The following is a 21,456-nucleotide window of genomic DNA, read 5'->3' on the forward strand; positions in this document are numbered from 1 at the left end:
AATTGATCACGTGACCAACCAAGTTCACATCCCGGTCAACTTTTCAACCTGCTGTATATTCTTAATGAGATTGTCATTTTGAAACGATGGTCAAGTGTAAGGTTGTCTATATAAACACTGATTCTATACCAAAGTTAACAGAAACCAATTAGGCCCCAATCTTATCTCTTGTCAAGAACCCAGTGGCCTCGGAAATCATACTCAAGATAGCCAGTAAGTCAAAGTACACTTTATAACCAAAGGTGTTTAATAGATTGATTCTTTGTTTCATAAAGAGTATTTGTTTAAATGAAATCTGCCAATAAGCAATATATGGTCTTAAGTTGAGACCGTAGTTTGATTGTACTGAGAATTATTAAGCTGAATAATGGTTTACGAGTGCTCATAACTTTTGTACATGCCATGTACCGAATGCATGCACATGTAAGAACACCTGACCAGAATAGGTTTATGGGTTTTCTTTTGAGGTTTGTTCCATTAGAACTCTAAATTACTTATCAGTTTTTAATGTTTACCATATATTGTTTCCTTATATTCAAGATTGACTTACCTTTATCGTCTTTAATGATAAAGACAAAATGATATATTATCAGGTATTCAAGGAGAAAAAAATCAGAGAATATTTACTAAGAGATAGTTGTCTAATTTTCTGACTGTAATACATGTGAATGTAATATTTCTTATTCATTTACCAGGCAGTTTATAATCAGATATATATATTCTACGATCAGATAATTTGAAAATTAAGCAAATACAATTCTAATGCCGATATTTACAAAAACTACGTGTGTCTATAATCATATCTCTATGAATTGTGCATATCCGTTTAAAATTTAAATATTTATACATGTACAACTTCTTATTTTTATGATACTTATTTGCTTATTTCATAAGTACGTTTTACCTTTGTTTTGTTACAAATGACATGAGGTCCTTATTATAAAATCACAAAACTTGAAAGGGAGTAATGCGAAAAAACGTAGCGGTAATAAAGCTTAATTAACGGAAATTATTTATGATATTGTATTCAGATTTACTCATAATATGGTATACGTTGGTTTTTTGCTATTGTTAATATAAAACTAGTAAAACATGACAATGTTTGTTTACAGACAACAGGCAAGCATGAGCGTTAATCTTGCGTATATTGGAGTATTTCTCTCTCTTGTGCTTCAAGGTAAGAAAATGTGGCATACATATGTTCGTGCTATATCTTGAATATAGAGCAAAAATCCACATAACTAATCATTTTAACCTTTATTTTCGAATCAATTTCAAAGCAAAGTATAGGTATATTGTATGTTAAAATTACAAAATCAAGTTGCTTTATACAATAAAAAAAATATGAAATGCATTAAATAAAAGAGCTTTATAGTTTCAAATAAGAAAGGCAATGTCTTTAACTTAAACACTTTCTAGAAGATTTGGATAATTGGGTATATTTTTTTACCGTAGATTTACCATTTTGCTTCTATCGACAGTTGCCTGGGTAATTTGGTATTCTGATTACAAAATCAATGTTATAATCATGTTATTGATATACAAGTTACTGAATAAATTTTATTTACTTAAGGGTAACACATTTACATAGAAAACACAGCATGACTATTAAAATAGGAAAGAAAGGCAATTATTTTTCAACTGTCTTAATAAAGTAAATTCCTAATTAAACGCGAGGAATTAACTTCCGAGTAAAATCGCGAGAAGCATCCCTCGCGGATTTTAAAGTCTTTTTAGTCACTTTTGAACTATAAGAAATCATAACCAAAAAATTGGTGATCGCCATTTTATATTCTCGCGATTTGATACATAAAAGTGGTATCGCAAAATTAAGTATTCGCGTAAAATTAGGAATTTACAGTATGTGGATTTTGTCTCTTTTTTAAGTGAAACATATTAATAATTTGTTCATTTTCTTCTTCCTTTTCTTTGTTCTTTATTTAGTTCAACCTTAAACTCTTGCTATTTCTCTATCCTGTAGGGATAGAATGCTGTGGTCTTCGTGCCTTTGAGGATTCACGGTGTTACTTAGAACTTGTGAATCACCAGTATATAGTCCGGGTTCTTCCAGAGGGTACTCATATTGGTCATCTCCACACCACGTGTTATTTGGCCGCTGGTGCACCACATAACCAACACAGTGTTCATCGTCATGGTAAGGTACACATAGAAAACTTTGATTGTGTTGAATTTGGAATGTGTTGTGGGGCCCTTTTTGTAATTTTATGGTTTCTCTATTCTCCGGAACTGCATATCTCTAATAATGATAATACACATATCTTTATTTGAATTATAGCGAATTAATTCACATTCCATCGACATAACAAACAGCGAAATTTGGCACCAGAAATCGTTTTTTGTTTTAAATAGGAACACATTAACTACATGTTTGGGGAATTACGATGTAAATGAAAGATGCTTACTGAACCATTTTTTTCCTGTTTTCACGAGCCAAACTATTGCTTGTATATACGACAGGTATAGTGTATATTGTTTATCAAAATCAAAATCAACAAGATGTGTACTTTTATATGTCCCGTAAAGAAGCAACATACTGAAAATCGAGAATCTAAGGCTCTCTACAAATTTAAGAGTCTTAAGCACAACTCTATAAGCGTTAAAATTAATAGTGCCAAAACAATTTTATATGAAAGTTTGGTGATCAAAACTTGCAGTTTTGCACTCAATGGCAGCATTTGATTTCTCTCGCGTTAAGTCTTGGAACTCTCTTTGGGTTATTACAATCTCTACGTTATAATGTATACCAGCAACAAACACAACAAATGAATTTTTTTCTATCTACTAATTTTTTAATAAAAGTAAGTTTCATGTTACAATTAAGTAAATTTGTGGGTCTGTTTAAAAAATTAAAGCTTTTATGTTCATGTAAGTGTTAAGCAGTTAATCCTTTTAGCTCACCTAAGCTGAGAGCTGAAGTAAGCTTTCTTTATTACAGATTGTCCGGCGTCTGTCTGTAAACTTTTTACATTTTTGTTTTCTTCCTCAGAACCGCTTAGCCGATTTTAAGAAAATCGCTTTAAAGCTTTAAAGCAAATTTGGTTTAAAACATATCGGGTAGGGGTGATTTTAGCTTGTTAAAACAAAGGACCCCACCCTCTTTCAAAAGTAAATAATTAAGAATCTATGAAACATTATTGGTATTTTTCAAAACTCATTTTTTTTTCAAAAACCATTTAGTCAGAAAAGCTGACATTTATGTGGAGGCATGCTCAGAAAGTTTATATTTAATTTTGTTGATATTCTTATCCCCGTGTGCAGTGTGGAGCCACAGTTGGGTTATAAATTTTGCATAGAAATATTAAAGAATTTTTTTTTATTTCCCACTACAGGAATTATTTGACCAGTTACTGGAATGGAAGCATTCTCAAAAAGTGTTGATTCATGTTTGTTTAAATAATGATCCCCGGGGAAGCATGGTTCTATTTTAGTTTCCAGACCATGACATTAATGAATGTTTCTTGAATGGAATGAATAAGAATTAGAATGGAACCTTATTCTGCGTTTTTACCAACTGACACCATCTTTTCAAGATTTATGGAGCCAACCACAGAAGAATTTGTTCTATACACATCATTCATAACATTCTTATTTATGTTACACAACTTTAAATGTTACTGGATGAATTGTTTCAACAATAAGTGTTCACATAATGAATACCAGCAAACGTTTTATCGAGTGCACTTATTTTGTACTTTTCGTACCCATCCATCTGACATATGTTTTTATTTAACATATTCATATACATGTAATATTTTTGGAAACAGCTATCTTTATTTAATTGAAATTTAGCCTTACTATTTTATACAAGTTTTTTCATATACTCTTTTGTATACAGACAGAACAAAAAATCTTAGTTACAATGGGAAATGGACATAGATTATATATAAAAGTGTCTGATAAATGTGTAGGTCTTGTTCATGAACAGAAGAAATTGACAGAAAAATACTCAGTTTTAGCCATTAAATACAAATATTGATATTTTTCAGAATATCATTTAATCTAAATAAGATATACAAGTTTTTTCCCTTTATTCCAATGTTTGGAAACAAATCCAATATATCTAAAATTGCTTTTTTTTCGTAGAATGATGTATACAGGGTCATTTATATTTTTATTTATATTCAACTAGATACAAATAGGCCTTCTGCAACCTTTTCATTGCTTAAATGGTATGGAGTTTTAATTACCTTTCATATGAAAAATGACATATAAATCTTAAATTGCTGTACAGTATATCCTATCCATCTACGTTGAACTTCATGTCTATTAGTATTATGATTTTTTTAGAATGATATATGCAATTTCATTAATTCATTTTTCATTTCAAGAAAAATTCATTTAAAAAAAGATCTCTTACAGCCTGTGTATTTTTTTTCAATTTATATAATACAGTGTATCAATTGAATGTAGTAGTGTAGATTTATACATGGACCTACAAGCAATGAACATTTAATATTCACCAGATACATTTACCAGCCTACTATATTTGATAATGTACTTCTTTCATGCATTTTGCATGCCTTTTACTCATTGTTATATGAATTATGTATAATTAAGATTTTTTGAAAACTTTTCTCTATTTATTTATTTTAATAAGTTTAAGAAATAGCCTATAGTCAATGCACGTTTTTAAGAGTTGTCTCTCTTGTGGACATAAATGAATGCTCCCCAGGGTTCATGACCCTGAATATTGAGAAGGCTGTGAGATGTGTCCATATGGCTGATTTTATTATGACTATTGACTATTGGCTATATGACTATATTAATTCTTGTTTTACAGTATCTAAAATTTGGAATTTATATTATAGCTGACATTTTCATTTGAACAGATAAAAGGGATAAACATACTCTCTGATACAATATTGCAATGTACACATAAATCATTTCCTTCTTGGCCTTATATTTTTTAAATTGTATGTTGATAAATCTAAAAAACCGAAAACAAGAAGATGTTTACTCTTGAACATGTTTTCATTGTTATTTCAGAGTGTGATCGAGCTATACATGGGGAAATTGTGTACTTATCTTCAAGTGAGATCCATCACACGCAATCATCCATTGGTCAGAGTAAAAGCACTGCTGCGACCACAACCACTGCTGCAACCACAACCACTGCTGCTACCACTAGTACTAGTGCTAATGCTAGCACTAACAAGACTCACAGTGACCAACATTATATATGCTCAAAAAAACATAACAGTGGCTACCAAAGTAAATTATATGTTTGTAAACGTTAGATTTTAGTTAAGTTTACGTTAAATACAGTAATTTTTTTAAAAATTACGAGAAATTGATGTATAAAGATAGAAAAAAATTGCTACCCAACCTTCTTTTCCTAACCATGTAATTTCAAAACTTTCAGATATCTTTAATAATGCGGAAGGCGACAATTGTCTTACATCATATTCAGGTAAAATCACGTTAGTAGATGTAAGGACGTATATTGGCATTTTAGTGTTTTATTTTGACTGTAATATACATAATCGTAAGATTGAATAACGGTTTTATATACAGACCAAAACCTAATTTTTTTCCGTTTATATAAATGTGAATGAAAAAAAATCCAGTAGTAATTTACTACCACCTGGATTAACTAACACATGAAATCTATAAATAGTTACGTATATTCCTTAACATAAAATAGAACAACACTACCCTGCTGTTAACCTAAATCAATATATTGCATTTTAAGTAAAGGCAAATATCTCATTTACATCTAAACTACTGCTTAATTGTCGGGTTCTCTAATAACCCTCCAAACGTTAATACAAAGCGCACGGAAAACGGCACGTTGCAACAAATCAATGTAGAAGGCATGATTTTAGCAGCACGATTCATGATAAGCATTGATTTAGTTATTAATACGTGTAAAATGTGAATTTAAAAAATACGGGATAGTGTTGTTTAAATCGGATTTTTATATCGTATACATCCACATAGGAAAGCCTGGCTGAGAAATAAAAGCATACTTACATACCATTTAGCGAATATTTGATAATGTTATCACACGTTTCGGCATTCTCTTGTTCATTTCTTTACAAATCACACCAGATTAGAGTTTCTTAGATTTCTTGTATTTGGAAACTGTGTACAATGCTTTGTGGTCAAATTTACACGACATTCAAATTTTAGTCATAACATCTTTCATGATTGTGTAAATCTACACAAAACGTAATTTATGACAAAACTTTTTTCTAGTATTTTTCACTACTTTATAATTTAATTGAAGTTGAAACGCGTTTTCTGATCGGCTGATATTTTTTGTAACTATATAAAGAATGTTACATGCCTACCTCACAGTCAAACTTACGTCAAAACGTATTAATATGCATGACGTTACGTTTGAATTTTGAACAATTTAATTTCATTTTAAAAGTCTAGTAAATGTTTTATTAGTAAAAAAATCAGACAAGAAGCAATAAATTCAATAAATTCCCAATTATTACTTAAATAAAATGGGCTAGAACAGATTAAAGCAAAATCTGTCCCAGACCACTTTGCATTCGTATATAATGTGCAGAAATTGAATTCATTCCTAAACATGTCTACGTTTATTTGTTATGATTTGTTATTTCACAGAATTATATGTAAATAAGATTGCATTTACTCGCTTAGCGGCTCAATATGCCATATTTTCATTTGCTAATATATTATTGTATGTCAACGTACAGAAAAGTGAAATTTTTAACAGTTTAAGGGGCAAAAATAATGACTTCACAAAGAGAAATTATACGAGTTTATTGTTTGATTTTTACAAACAAAACAAAAGACTACATGTAAGCTACAGTTCCTATTTCGTGTTAAAAGTTGCTATTTACGACGCAAAAATTCTGGGGTTACTTTCGAACTGATTTACCTTACTAAATAAGGTCAGAATGTGTTCTGAGCAAATGATTGGTACATTTAAATTCTTTTACCATTTACTAACAATGTTTTTACTTGCATCAGACTTTCTATTAAACACGCTAACCGACCTCTGAAAATGAATTATGTTAAATTCACGGGCCAATCGAATTTTGGTAATTTTACATGACTGTACATGTGATTAAAGTACACAACATATACTTGAGGCTTGTGACGATGTATGAAATAATATAGAGGCAAGTTACTTGACGATATTTGAAATCGATATATATCTGGTCATTTTTTTTCGAAGATTAGTTCGTCCAAAACTAACACAATTTTTAATTGCGTCGTAAATTGCAACCTTTTGACACTAAAGGAACTTTAGCTCCCATGCCGTCAATCCGATTTCTTTTGGACTGTGATTTACAGACTCTGAGATTGATATTGTTGACTTTCTATAAACGGTTAATGCTTTTTAAGACAACGCAAAGTTTTTAATACAGTTGCTCTAACAGCCCATATGTATGCTTAAGTTTTGTTTATGTTTTTGTTTTTTGTATGTTCATGACAGTTTTTAACAAACTGGATCATCTCCGCCAACACGACCATCCATGTTTGTCAACACTAGTCACGGAGATGGCGGGTAAAAACCTTAGCACACAACGGCAAAACGGTCTCTTACAGTGAAATATACAAGTATCGATAACCTCTTACATAGCTAATGGTGAAGAAACCTATTGTAGGAGATATTTCCATCTTACTAACACTGACTAACAATTTACAGCGATCCTTTGAACGGAACAGTCATGTAATTTTGCTATATGAAACACAGCTCGTATAACGGTAGATTGACATGCAACAAAAATACATTTTATGTTTAAACTATCATATACTCCTTCGCTAAAAAATCGACCTCAAATCTTTAAGATTGAAAATACTCGTGCTTTATTGCCTATTCAACACTGAGTTTGATTTAATATTAGATTTTCTTGTATCTTCTTGAATGATAACAAGATAGCTCTCGTTTCTCTCTCTCTCTCTCTCTCTCTCTCTCTCTCTCTCTCTCTCTCTCTCTCTCTCTGATCTTTGGTATCGAGGTATCGTTCTATGATTACGTTAACATTGCCAGTCTCGCTCTTCTTGTAGGTCTGCCATTGTCTGACTGCAGGTGTTCCGGTAGTTTGTCCCATATAACCTACGACTTTTGGGGAAATCGTGAGTTGCGTAACATACCTTTTATGATGATTTTATTTCCTTTCATTGATGATATGATCATAGATGGTTTATATTGCAGCAATCAATTTCCATCAATGTTTATCCAACCCTGTTTACAAAGGTTAGATCTCAATAACAATAACTGGTTTTTGTTGCTGTTTTTTTTTTTGGGGGGGGGGTGTTTTTGATTTATTCTTGTGTTCCTCTAATTGACTTTGTTTCTGTTTTAACTGGAAACCATCAAATCTTTCCTCTATAGAAGTTATCACCAGATATCTATCGCATGTGCCTTACAACGTTGGTGTGTTTGAACCTTCGGCGGAATGCCACACTCGAAATCAAAGTAAGATTCAAATATTTAAAGACGTACTAAAGACAAAGAAAGGAATTTGAATATTTAGAAAAAAATTTAGGTATGCAATAAAATATATTTCAACAAAGATTAGCTTCTTAAACGTACCCAAGAGGATTTTGACGATAAAGTCATGTGACTGGACATTTTGATCGGGAGTTTTAAAAAATCCATTAAAATTATGAATATTTTATCTTGGGATATGACAAACATCTAATTGAAATTCCTATTAATTACCTTACTTTTAAAAGATATTACTATACAAAATTTATGATAACCGCTAAAAATCGCATCGTTCTGAGATAAAAACTGGACAACAGGTCAGAGATGAATGTTGAATGGTGCAAATTTAGGACTGTTTTAGCCAGTCAAAATAGTCTTCGAGCAGATTCTCTGCGCCATGGTTATTTTATTGCAGGAATTTGCAACCACATGTTATTTATTTTGAATCCGACAAGTTTTGATGTTACACAAAGAAAGTACAAATTCGCACATTTTGATATGGCTATCGCCACTTTCTTTTAATTTAACATCAATTGGATAATTTGAATCAAAGAAATAAACATTAAAAGGATAAGAAATGTCCTTTTTCAAAGAACCAACCTAGCAATTATGAAATTTTTATAAAGAAAGTAAAAAATGAAAGTTAACAGAAGATAGTTGAGGGAGGAAGATCACAAGTGTTTTATTTATGTTAGGATTAACATCCTGAATCTTTTTAAAGTCATGTAACGTCATTGTCATGTTACTTTAATCTTTTCTAATTACATGGTTACTTTATTTCGTTAGTTTGGAAAGATCTTCTGCGATTGCAAAACTATGATACCCAAGATGCCTCTTGTTTCGATGAATTTATTCAGCATATGGGAGGTAAGAACATCGTTTGGAAATTATTGACATGTGTAAAGATTACACATGTTCCATTTTTCACTTAATGAGGCTGGATGTTCAATACTTTAACCATCAAATCTACTACATTTTTAAAGCATTTTTGTTAAGCGTAAATAACAAATCCACATGTACAACATCCTAATTTGGGGTTTTGTCATCCATTTCGTTATAGAGATCTTTTTCTAACGGCGATCAGTACTGTCTAAAAATGAATATGACCTTCACACCCTGTTAATCAAAAAGACGTTTTAAAACTTTATGGATAATTTCTGTTTTCTGTAGAGGCCTACAGGTTGCACTCTAACCCCCCATGCAGTTCATGTAACACAGTTGATACTCACATCAGTACAGGCAGTAGTAAGTATACTTTTCGCATAGTCAACATTTTTATCTATCATGATGATAATAATGAGTTATAATGTTGTTGGCTTCAAAATCAGGCTGTTATTTGAGGTTATCCGATGAAACGTTATGTTTATAAGAAGAAAGAATTCATTTATTCGGGGTTTTTTTTCTTCTTAGAATACGATGCCTATAAAAACGGAGACTGTTTAAGTGAGCATACAGGTATGTTAACTGTGTGTAAAAATATATTTTATAAAATTGATATTCTTTCTTAAGTAATCTTGATTTTTGAAAATTTGTAACACAAGAAAATCAAATCAATAAACCATAGAAATAAATTTCTGCTTGCAAACATTTTGTAATTCACTATGCACATGAACGTACACTAGTGTTGACTTGTTGAGCTTATATCTTGTCACATATGGTAAAATTAATACGCAGTACAGTTAAGGCGGTCAATAAAAATATGGGCAAATTTTTGTGATGAAAACACGTATACTTTAGTTAAACTGGCATGTCCTTTTTAAAATCAATAACAGTCACTCAAATGCAATATATTTCTAAAATATATATAAAACAGTACAATATTTTATGTTCATAGTGGTCACGTGATATGGCAGTCGCATGGTACAAGCAGATGTATTTGTGGTTTTGAGGTCATTTAAAAAATTCAATACTGCAAGGGCATAATCATGTCAAAATTCACAACTGAATTATGAAATAACTTGATGTTATATCGTAGATTTTGAAAAACGGTGCGAACTTTTTAAGATAAGAATATTTGTTAGTAGAAACCGTAATTTATAATGCATATGTTGAATAATTTTGAAGGTCACAGGGTTAATTTCATTAAAAAAATAATTAATTTGTAAGATTTTACAAGGATCGTAGAAGTTTTTAAGTTACATAGCATATTTCAAATTTACATGTAAAAGTTTGTCGGGATCAGGTAAGTGTATGCCCTTGCAATTAAGTGATTTATTTAGGTACTCAGATTTTAGATATACAATATTTTATACAAAACCGAGGTGGCTTCTCTATACGATGCATACTTTTAACAAAATGAAAATAAGACTATATAGGTAGCTTCTACTAATAATAATTTTAAACAAAATATTCATTTATAGTTTTCCGTTAATGTATGACATTTATTTTTCTTCGCTATAAAACTGCACAATAGCCTTCAATGATTTAACTTAATGCGTCATTTTGAAGCATATGACGTCATATTTTGTAGTACAGCGAGAACGACATCTCGCTTATTTTTCAGTGTGAACGATATAACGGACATCAAAATTGTAAGTAATAGCATTTGTTGTTTTTAATTAAAAGATTAGTATAAGTCAATTTTACTTATAAATAGATTAATAAGTACTTTCGAGGTTTGTAATATACTGTGATGTCATAATGCACATTTCCCGTACTTTTTGTCTGAACGGAGTTTATTGACAGCCTTAACTGTGCTGCGTAGTTGATTCACAATTTGTTTTTAGAGTTTATTAGATATGTCCTTTATAGCGTTATGTTTTTTTAAGTATGGTCCTTTCTGTCCAATGAACATTCAAGTGACTATAATGGACAGTCCAGAGAACAAGTAATCAAGCATATGGCAGGTATGTTTGTTTAATGCAAGAAAAGTAAGACATGATTACATGGAAGACTTTGATGGATTATTCTTTAGCAAAGTGCGACAGATTGAAGATACTGTATCTTGACTCAAGTTTGAATGCCTTATGTGGGTAATGAAGGTGGCAATCGTTGCGAACTTATTACAAAAAAACCTGCTAACACGCGTTATTCATTTTGTCTGTAATGTTGCCAACTTAATATCTCGCATGAACCTCCAAAAAAGCATTTTGTTGTTTAAATAAATTCCTTAATTATACAAACATTGAAATATCATCAACTAGAAAGTAAGCATCTGGATATGTTTTTTCTGCAGTAACATTGTAAAATATATTGTGTTGGATATATATAAATAACATTTTTTCTTAATATTTGTTTATTAGCCAATGAAAGTTAATTAATCTCCATAATATGAATTATTTTTTTTTTTTGGGGGGGGGGGGTGCATACTATGTGTACCAAATAAGAGATCCTAGATAGACAGATTTTGTTTCATAAACATTCACAAGGTGAAAGAATTAAGAAAAAAAAATGGTTGTTACGAAGCCATGTTGTTTATGTTTTATTTGGTAAATGCAAATCTCACGACACGTACTTATATGTAAATTGTTGAGCTAATGAGAAAGCATTTGATCTAAAGACAATGAATAAGTTATAAAAAGAATCCCTTTGATTCTCTTTTTTTATACATGAGTATCCTTATGGAGCTATAAAAGGTAAAAACAATTGTATTTTGAATTCAAAGTATCAAGTTTTTCGATCAAATTCCAACATATTCAATAAGATTGCGTCAATATCGATGATATCAGGTCACTTAAAAAAATTCATTGCGTTGAAAAAAGCCCCAAATACTAGAGCACTAGAGGCACTATCGAAAAAAATATGGCGGTTAAATATTTCTATAAATTCAAGTCATTTTAATATGATGATTATTAAGTTTTATTTCAAAATTAATTTGCAAAGGTTTCTTCCGTTTTTCATTATCTTTACAATGAACACACGGCGGATGCGAACGGTCGGCAGGGCTTGCTTTCTCTTCCTAGGCACCTGATCCCACCTCTATTTTTAGAGGTCCGTGTTGTTCTGCTTTGAATTTATATTTTGCTTTATGGATTTTTGAGATGGTTGAAAGTTTGTCATTGCCATTTTTAATCTAGCTGTTAGGATGTATGAATATCTAGTTGTAGATTTAGCAATATGCAATGCCGAATTGCAATGTTAATAATACACAATACATCCTGATTTTGATAATAATTTATCGTTATGTCTATACGAGTAATCATTTTTTAGCAATTAATCCTACTGGTACTGACGATAAATGCGTGTGTTCCAAAGCTTTCGATCTTCACTATCCACAACTGACTCTTGATGGTAAAGACTCCTATTCATTTTCGTCAATTGTCTTTTTTCGGAAGAAAAATTACTTAATGTAGAGTAAGTAACCGTAAGTTACTATAATAGTAAAACCAATTCAACATACATAAGCGCATGTTTTAACTAGCTACTGCACCTATATGTGGTACATAATACCTCTTTTATTTTATCTCTTTTAGAATTCCATTGGTCCCCTGTTTGCAGTACTTCACTTCATAGTTATCCCTATCAGAGTAAGATCAGATTAATGACACGCGCTTTGGGTTCTTCATTCTGTTTTCCACTCGCAATTTGTTATAATAATTGAATTTTCAGATGCCATAACTCATTTTCTTAGTGTGCAATATTCTTCTTCCACCAAACAGACGTGTCATTCCCATGCTGCTGGTAAGTGGAAAAAGTCTGATTCTCAAATGTTTAACGTAGATTACGAGGGTTGTTAGATAAGTTCGCGGACAAAGTGATTTTCGTCAAAATTACTGTGTATTTTGTAGGATGACGTGTGTTTTTTTAAACGACTACCAATTGAAAATAAGTATGCTAAAAATCAAATGACTTTGAAGTTGTTTTCAAAAGATAGAGCGATTTTTATTTCGCATGAATTGGATTTTCTGAGCACAATTTCATATATTTCCACGACGTCAGGTGACGTCAAAATACTTAGAGGCAATTTAAACTAAAGTAAACATCTTTTAGTTCACACACTTTTTATGGTGCATTAAAAATAAACAAATCTTTACATATTATTTTAAGAAAGTACGTCAAGATTCAATATGAAAAGTTTCGCTGGTATCATGGGAATAGTCCGCTCACAATCGAACTTGTCTGCAAACTTTTCCAACAACCCTCGTAAGTGTTGTTTTGATTCAAGTAATCATTGCTATTTGAATGTTAAAAATGTTGTTTTTTTAATCTATATTAAGTAATTATTTTTCGATAACCGTCAATTCGATTTGTTTTGTCAAAATGCGTAAGGTTGATTTTATAGTTAAGGCAATAATTTGAAATCTACATTTGTAAGTAAACACTTATTCGTAAATTTTTAAGATTACTGCAACATGACATGTGCATGATTTGGTGATAACAAACAGTACCCAAAATAAAAAGTCCGAAGGAAATATACAAAGCAAGAGCAGATCAAACAAGGAGCTCTAAACAATTAGAGGTAATTATGATGCCATTGCGGAATGAGCAACCTCTGCTGATTGGTCACATTCCGCGTGAGCTCTTTGTCGAAATCAGGAAAAACGGTAAAATCTGTTGACAATTTGACAATTAGGTGGAATAACACGCCTAAAAAAGTCTTTCAAATTATGAAAGATATAATGATAAACAACTGTACATATGTCATATAAACGAAGAATTTGCAGTTTGGGAATAGAATATGAATATCTATAAAAAAAAATTCAATTCATTAAGTCAGTAACAACAAACCCCTGTGCTATTAGAATTCGAGAAGTATTGATCATAAGCCCGACATTGTATCCACTCGGCTAAGAAGTGGAAAATTGTATTCACTGATAATATCGTCGTATTCACCATAGAACTTACGATGACTTCAATCGAGACTGTTGGTAGTCTGTTTTATTACCTTGTTTATCAGTGGCTTGCCTGAAACGTACTTCTTGAATTTTAAGTTTTGATATCAAATAATATCCTTATTATGTACATTTAGCTGTTTTGATCTGTTTAATGTCATGGATCTCATGGATCTGCTGGATAATTGAAGTAAAGCAATTGGTGTTTGTCACTCTATTTAACTACAATAACAAGCAAAAAGTTGTAGTTTAATGTGGTGAAAAATTGTGTTGTCTGCTATTGTTAAGTAATAAAAAATCATAACGATGATAAAGCTGGCAATATTTAGTCTTCACGAGAATTAAAGATGTTTGCATATTTATTTGTAAAATATTGATTTTTTGTACCTCTTTACTTTTTCAGTTTGGCAGGAGCTCAATCGCATTGTGAAACATAACCATGATCCCATACACTGTGTTGAAACTCTCATCCATATCATGCGCGGTAAATCTACGTAAATGATTTCTAAAATTATAGGAACTACTGCATACATGTTTTTACCAATTTGATTATGGTATTGCGTTTATGAATGTTTAGATGTTTTATATTTCTGATTCAGATGCCGTAAACACACAGGGAGACCCCTGTCAATGTCATTCTGGTAATTCTGATTCTTGCTTTATATTGCCCTGAACCTTTTTCATAGATTGACAGTAATCGTTTTGCTGTGCTTTTAGTAAGGATATATATTCCATATACTGAGAGCAGATAGCTACAAAAAAGGAGATATCTGATTTTAAATGGAATAGCGTTTAATCTTACCTCTGTATATTTTTAATTCAAATTAAGTAACTTAATTAATATTTCCCAAACAATATCGTACATAAATTATTGAAAAACTGAGGAAAGAAAAGAAAAACAAATTCTTTAATATAATTACGATTCTAAAATCCTCTAATCACGAGTCTTGTTAAAAGCAAATGTCTTTATTACGAAAGATAACGACAATGATGCGTATTTTATTACAGAAAAAAAATGAAAAAGGTGTGGTTAAATAAACTCTTACTGCTATTCAAAACTAGTGTTTATGGACTTTAAAACGCAGCAATTTAGAATGCCTTCTGTAAATTTTTTTAATGTATTTCTTCAGAGTTTTATGTCCCTTTTTGGTATTACTTCTTCAGTGATATTGATTAAGACGCCCGTTTAATTAACCTCTGATTTAACTTTTTAAAAGAGCAAGGTTAACTTAAAGTACGAGTACATATAACGTAAAAAATGCTCCTGTAACACGTCTTCGATTATCGTCTCAAAAAGTTTTTTGCTTTAACATGATATTTTATAATAAGGTAAATCCCTTATGAATGGCTAAATGCTTTAATGCTTTTGAATAAACAAAATTTTTAAAAGATTTCAATGTGGAAGCAACAAATTTTTTGACGCATCGAAATTTGCTTTTGTTTTGAAAAAAAAAGCTTCTGGTAAAATTCAATGTTTTAATTAGTTGTATCAACACCACAAACAACACAAACAACAAGTAGTAAACCAACAACAACCAAACCACCACCAACATCAACAACTCAGACAACAATAACAACTGCACCAACAGGAACAACAACACAAACAACTACAACAACAACAACACAAACAACAAGTAGTAAACCAACAACAGCCAAACCACCACCAACATCGACAACTCAGACAATAACAACTGCACCAACAGCAACAACAACAACCGCATCAACAGCAAAAACAACAACAACACAAACCACAAGAACAACAACCAAAGCGACTACAACTAGACCATCACATTCTACCACTCAATCGATAGGTGAGTTGGTTGTGCTCTGAGTATTGATGTTAAACCATATCATAGCTGCACTTATGTAGCACTCACCAGATTTCCTCAAAAGAGCTACAATTCCATTTCATCTTCGTAATTGTGCAAAATAGTTTTTCTCTTAAGGATTACGTTTACTCAGGGGCAAAAAAAATCCACTAATAGGAACGAAAAACTTCTTATTGTTCATTGCAGCCCCACTATTGTGGTGCTATTTTTCACTTTCAAATAACTAGGTCAATGACCTACTTTTTCTGCTAATGACCTCTAAATGTTTTTTGAAAAAATTGTCAAAATTTGTCAAAATTATCCACCATTTTCAAGGTTTTCTTTCTTTTATAATTATTAAAAATGATAAAACAATTTGTAGGTTGGGAAATGATAAAATACGAATAGCTTTACTAATTTCATATTTGAATGAATCATATTTTAAGTTTAATTTAGTCCGAATTTCCTCTATCAATTTTCAAACTTACACCTATTTTTGATCGAGTTTTACAAAAAATGACTAATAGGAGCTCCAAACCATTGATTGCCTGAAACTGTTTTTATTGTCTGTATTATTTTGTCATTAACATTATATAAGGTCAATGATCAAAATTTCGAGATATTTTATCTTGAATCGATTTTATGTATTTTAAAGATTTTTCCAATCGCGTGCCAGCCAGTGATATAAATTTATAGACGAGTAAATACATCCTTAAAATATGTAAAACATGAAAAAATACATAAAAACTTAACTTTTGCAATTACAACGCAACAGAAAGTTTTTAAGAGAAAATAATAAAATTAAAAATTTAGTCCGAATTTCCTCTGTTTCAATTTTAATCTACCTTTGTCGGAGCATATCTTCCTCAAAAAAACAAATCATGGATATCAATATCGATATTTGCTAATTATTTTGTGTGTTTTAAACAACCTTGGACTTAAGATATTGAACTTTGTACAAATATTTTTTTTAAATTTCAAACCCTGAGTAAACGTAATCCTTAATCCGGCTGATTTCGGTCTAAAATGATAACATGCTTTTTCATTAATGCTGAACAAACTAATCATTCATGTATCAAAACCAGACATAATACGTCAAGGTGTTTACTCGTCGTCTTTTAGCAGTCATAACAGTTCTCGCTTGATTTTATTAAGAAATGAACCTGGGTTGGGGCAACTTATGCTTTATAATCCGCGAAGCGGATAAAAAAAAAACCCGTAAATTGCTCCAACCAAGGTCATAGGAGTATAACTTGGGTAGACATTGAGTTTATTTCTTATAATTTAATTTTCTGTAATTTGCTGTTCGTTTTACTTTTTAAAATGATATTTATCTGTTCAAAATTCAAACGTAACGTTAAGCTGATTAGTACGTTTTTTACGTTGGTGCATTGTGACGTGTCTTGTGACATGCAAACCAGGTGATACAAATTTTACTAAATTTTTCTATCCAATTAAATGCTGCGTTTCAACCAGAATTAATTAAAAAATACATGATAACGTAAATATCAGTAGAATTAAGCGGTTCTATCTACTGAAAAAAAAAGTATATAATGGGAAATTCATACTTGTATCTACAGCATTATTTATGTTAAAATGTGGAAATTCCCATAATCAGTTTACGATCCGCTTCAGAATTCTCATTGGCTGTTCGAAAAAAAAAACAAGAAAAGTCCGTATCATAACTTACAGTTCTATAGTTGACATACATGAATTTTAGCCTAAAAATGTACATTTTGATTAGGTTAAATGGTCTAATACTACAATTCTGAGTTCTGAAAAGAAATGCGGCTATTGTTGGGAATTATATAGAAAAGGCAAAAATCTACACTGTTCCTGCTGATTCCAGTATCCTTCGTAAAATATTTCTGTTTACAGTTCAAACTACAGGTTGTTCCAAAATTCAAACAATAGAAGAACTTGCCAAATATCAAGAAATATACCCAGAGTTTAATAGCATCTGTTCAAATCAAGCCCTTGTGTCGGATTTAATTGTTCGGATGCTGTGTCCCTCCGTTCCTCTTGCACAGAATTGGAAACCAGGCGTAAAGGCAAGGACTTTGAAAAAAAATTGAAGAGCTCTATGAATTATTCTTATAAACAGGATATGTTCCACATTAAATACAATGTTCATCACGTTAAATACAGGTGACTGAATCGTGTGGGATTTTGAAGAACTACATTCCGGTGGCAACATTCAATGCACTTTCTAAGTACCCATCAGACGGACAGGCTGGAGTGTTTCTTGGATGTACTAATTCCACCATAAAAGTATGTACTATACCTGAGAAAAAAGTACTTGTTTTGTTGATGCTTTAATAAATAGGTAGATTGATTATTTTGCAATTTATCAAAATTCTTATTTTTTTTTCTTTTAAAGTATAGATACAAATGATGATACATAAGCTTCACATTCAAATTTATTGAATTTCAGATTGCAACACAAGAGTGTGGTGGACGGTTTAGTATACTTGAAATTCCACGCCAACCCACTAAGGGGGAAATGTTTACCCACAGTGCTTCAAATTACCACGTCGTTATGTACTGAGTAAATAAAATAAATATTTAATTTTTTATTAACGGGGATGATGTCGTAAATGAAAGGCAAAAATTAGTTCCTATTACCTTGGCATCTAGAAGGGTCAAGGCTTCGCAGCACTGTAATGGTTTACTATGAAAAAATCAACAGATTCAAACGTTCATAAAACGATACACCTATTATCACAAAATATTTAAAGTCATTTTATTATGACAAAAATTTGGTATTAAATATGAAACAACATAGTAAATACTAGTAATGTCAATCATCCAAAAACATCTTAGATATAAAGATGGGGACCTTCGGTGGTTCATTTATTTTATTTGTGGCCTATGTCATATGCAATTTTTTGGAAATATGAGGTCCCAAACAGAAATGATAATTTTTCTCAAATAAATTTAGCGTGGAAATTAATTATTTAAAGAAATCAAATAAGTATTTATAGTTTGAACTATTGTTAAGTTATGACTTGAGAGACATCGGTAGCAAAATTAAGAATGTGAACTAAACTGGTTATAATGTAGCTGGGTTTATTTATTATAGTTTCTTAAGTAGTTTAGTAGTAGTGCTAGATTTTGCTTTCTTTGTTTTTACCCATGTAATTTATTTCTTTTAACCCTGAAGAAATTTTCAGTAGACGGTAACACAATACTCCATTTCTCTCGAATTTAATCCAAAGGGTTTTCGCCTGATCGGCTCTTCATTTGTATATATATATATATATATATATATATATATATATATATATATATATATATATATATATATATATACATACATATATATATATATATATATATATATATATATATATATATATATATATATATATATATATATATATATATATATGATACCGTAGTAAATGAAGAAAGAAACTGTGGCTGTGTCCTATTAGCAGAAATAGTATCTGAGTAATTGGATATCGCTAAGTCATACCGATCATCGACAATAATTTTCATAGCCGATAACTTGTCATTATGATAAATTAAACAGGAGGCCCATGGGCCACATCGCTTGCCTAAGCAACAATAGGTATGATAAAATCAGCTTAACGGAGTCATAATGCAAACTATCTGGACAATGTAGTATAATACGGGTAGGTCCTGTTTAAATAAAACCCTGGATATACTTATGTTTACAATCAAGTGATAGCACCTGTTGAGCATTGCTCTACTGTTCTCAAATAGATTCTAAACAATTGTTTATATATCAAATTCTGATCCCCTTGTGAGGCCCAATAATAGTCCAGGGGCCAAAGTTTAAACCATTTTAAAGAATTAGGAATATGGCAAAATGCTTGCATATAAGTAAAACCATATATTATAACATTTCAGTTTTTGTGAGCAATTAAAATTAAATCCCCAATGGGGACCCACCCTCCTCCTCAAGATTTTGATTTGAATGAATTTGAATCAACATTATCTGAGGTTACTTTCAGTAAAGTTAAAACTTTCCTAGGCAAAATGTATATAGAAAATAAGATATTTTAAAAATTATTCTATTTATAATGCTATGAAAATCCCCCCCCCCCGCCCACGTTGGGATTCTATCTTACCCCTGGGGATCATGATTTGAACAAACCTGAATCTACCTTACCTCTAGGGGCCATGATTTTTACGACTTTAAATATACATTACAAGAGGATACTTCCACACAAGTTTCAGTTTTCCTGGATGGCTACTTTCTTAGAAGATTTTATAAAATTTACACTATATATTCCTATGTAAAAGTTTTACCCACCCCCCCCCCCATTGTGGCCCCACTCTACCCCCGGGGATCATGATTTTCACAACTTTGTAAAAAGTTTCAGTCTCCTGGCTGATTAGTTTCCGAGAAGAAGATTTTTAAAGATTTCCTCTATTCATTCCTTTGTAAAACTTTAACCTCCAGTGTGGCCCCAGCTTACCCCTGAGGACCATTATTTATACAAACTTGAATCTACACTATCTGAGGATGCTTCCAAACAAGTTTCATCTTTCCTTGCCGAATGAAAATCTGCAACCGCACGGGAAATGGTAACAACATGGCTGCTAATGGTATTCGACCCCCACCCCCCCCCCCCCCCACCCCCATTGTTGCCTACCTCTAGGGGCCATGATTTTTACGACTTTAAATATACATTACAAGAGGATACTTCCACACAAGTTTCAGCTTTCCTGGATGATCAGTTTCTTAAAAGACTTTTAAAAAATTTACTCTATATTTTCCTATGGAAAACTTCGACCCCCACTGTGATCAAAACTTACTCCCAGGGACCATGGTTTGAACATGCTTGAATCTACTATATCAGAGGATGCTTCCACACAAGTTTCAGCTTATCTGGTCAAATAGTTTTTGAGAAGAAGGTTTTTGAAAAATATCAACAGATATTTAATAAATCTTAAATATCTCCCTTTGAAGAAAGCATGGCCCTTCATTTAAACAAACTTGAATTCCCTTTACCAAATATTGCTTTGTGCCAAGTTTGGTTGAATTTGCCCCATTGGTTCTGGAGAAGAAATCGAAAATGTAAACAGTTTACAAACAGACGGACGGACGGACGCCGGACAAAAATGTGATCAGAAAAGCTTACTTGAGCTTTTAGCTCAGGTGAGCCAAGAAGTAAAAAAAAAATTACAACATTTCATTTTTAGTTCGCCTGAGCTGAAAGCTTAAGTGAGCTATTCTGATCACATTTTGTCCGTCGTCCGTCTGTCCGTCTGTAAACTTCTCTAAAACCAGTTTAATAAAGTAGTAAAATACAATTCATTCTATCGGTAATTCGGTATAATCTGATGCGTATTTATGGATTAATGCAATGTGTTTTGTTGAGATGCTCAGCATTTTCTTGAGTTTATTCAGTTTAAATTGAGTTTAATATCGCGGACGGAAATATATATGTATATGCATGTATATGAT

The 21,456-nt window shown here is 31.5% G+C and overlaps 1 protein-coding gene across 2 annotated transcripts; it reads left to right on the forward strand.

Annotated features, from left to right (window-relative positions):
- The first annotated feature begins 79 nt into the window (after positions 1-79).
- On the forward strand, positions 80-18,592 carry LOC128160216 (uncharacterized). Of its 2 annotated transcripts, none has more exons than XM_052823519.1 (22): positions 80-213; positions 1,113-1,177; positions 1,982-2,155; positions 5,008-5,232; positions 5,384-5,431; positions 7,439-7,510; positions 8,014-8,082; positions 8,162-8,203; positions 8,342-8,425; positions 9,224-9,304; positions 9,608-9,682; positions 9,848-9,892; positions 11,206-11,283; positions 12,587-12,667; positions 12,850-12,903; positions 12,986-13,057; positions 14,612-14,692; positions 14,808-14,849; positions 15,693-16,019; positions 17,895-18,067; positions 18,165-18,287; positions 18,451-18,592. In XM_052823519.1, exons 2-22 carry the CDS (start codon positions 1,126-1,128, stop codon positions 18,562-18,564), a joined length of 2,112 nt encoding a protein of 703 aa, XP_052679479.1. In that variant the 5' UTR covers positions 80-213; positions 1,113-1,125; the 3' UTR covers positions 18,565-18,592. The 2 variants fall into 2 exon arrangements, with proteins under 2 accessions (XP_052679479.1, XP_052679470.1); XM_052823510.1 differs by lacking the exon at positions 80-213 and adding an exon at positions 436-467.
- The last annotated feature ends 2,864 nt before the right edge of the window (positions 18,593-21,456 follow it).

This window comes from Crassostrea angulata, chromosome 1, assembly GCF_025612915.1.
Source record: "Crassostrea angulata isolate pt1a10 chromosome 1, ASM2561291v2, whole genome shotgun sequence".
NCBI classification, from domain to species: Eukaryota; Metazoa; Mollusca; class Bivalvia; order Ostreida; family Ostreidae; genus Magallana; species Magallana angulata.

What these genes read in the sequence shown, in the direction of transcription:
- LOC128160216 (XM_052823510.1), top strand. An exon ending in TCCACAACTGACTCTTGATG is followed by an intron (nt 12,668 to 12,849) that starts GTAAAGACTCCT and finishes TATCTCTTTTAG; the next exon opens with AATTCCATTGGTCCCCTGTT. An exon ending in TCATAGTTATCCCTATCAGA is followed by an intron (nt 12,904 to 12,985) that starts GTAAGATCAGAT and finishes TTGAATTTTCAG; the next exon opens with ATGCCATAACTCATTTTCTT.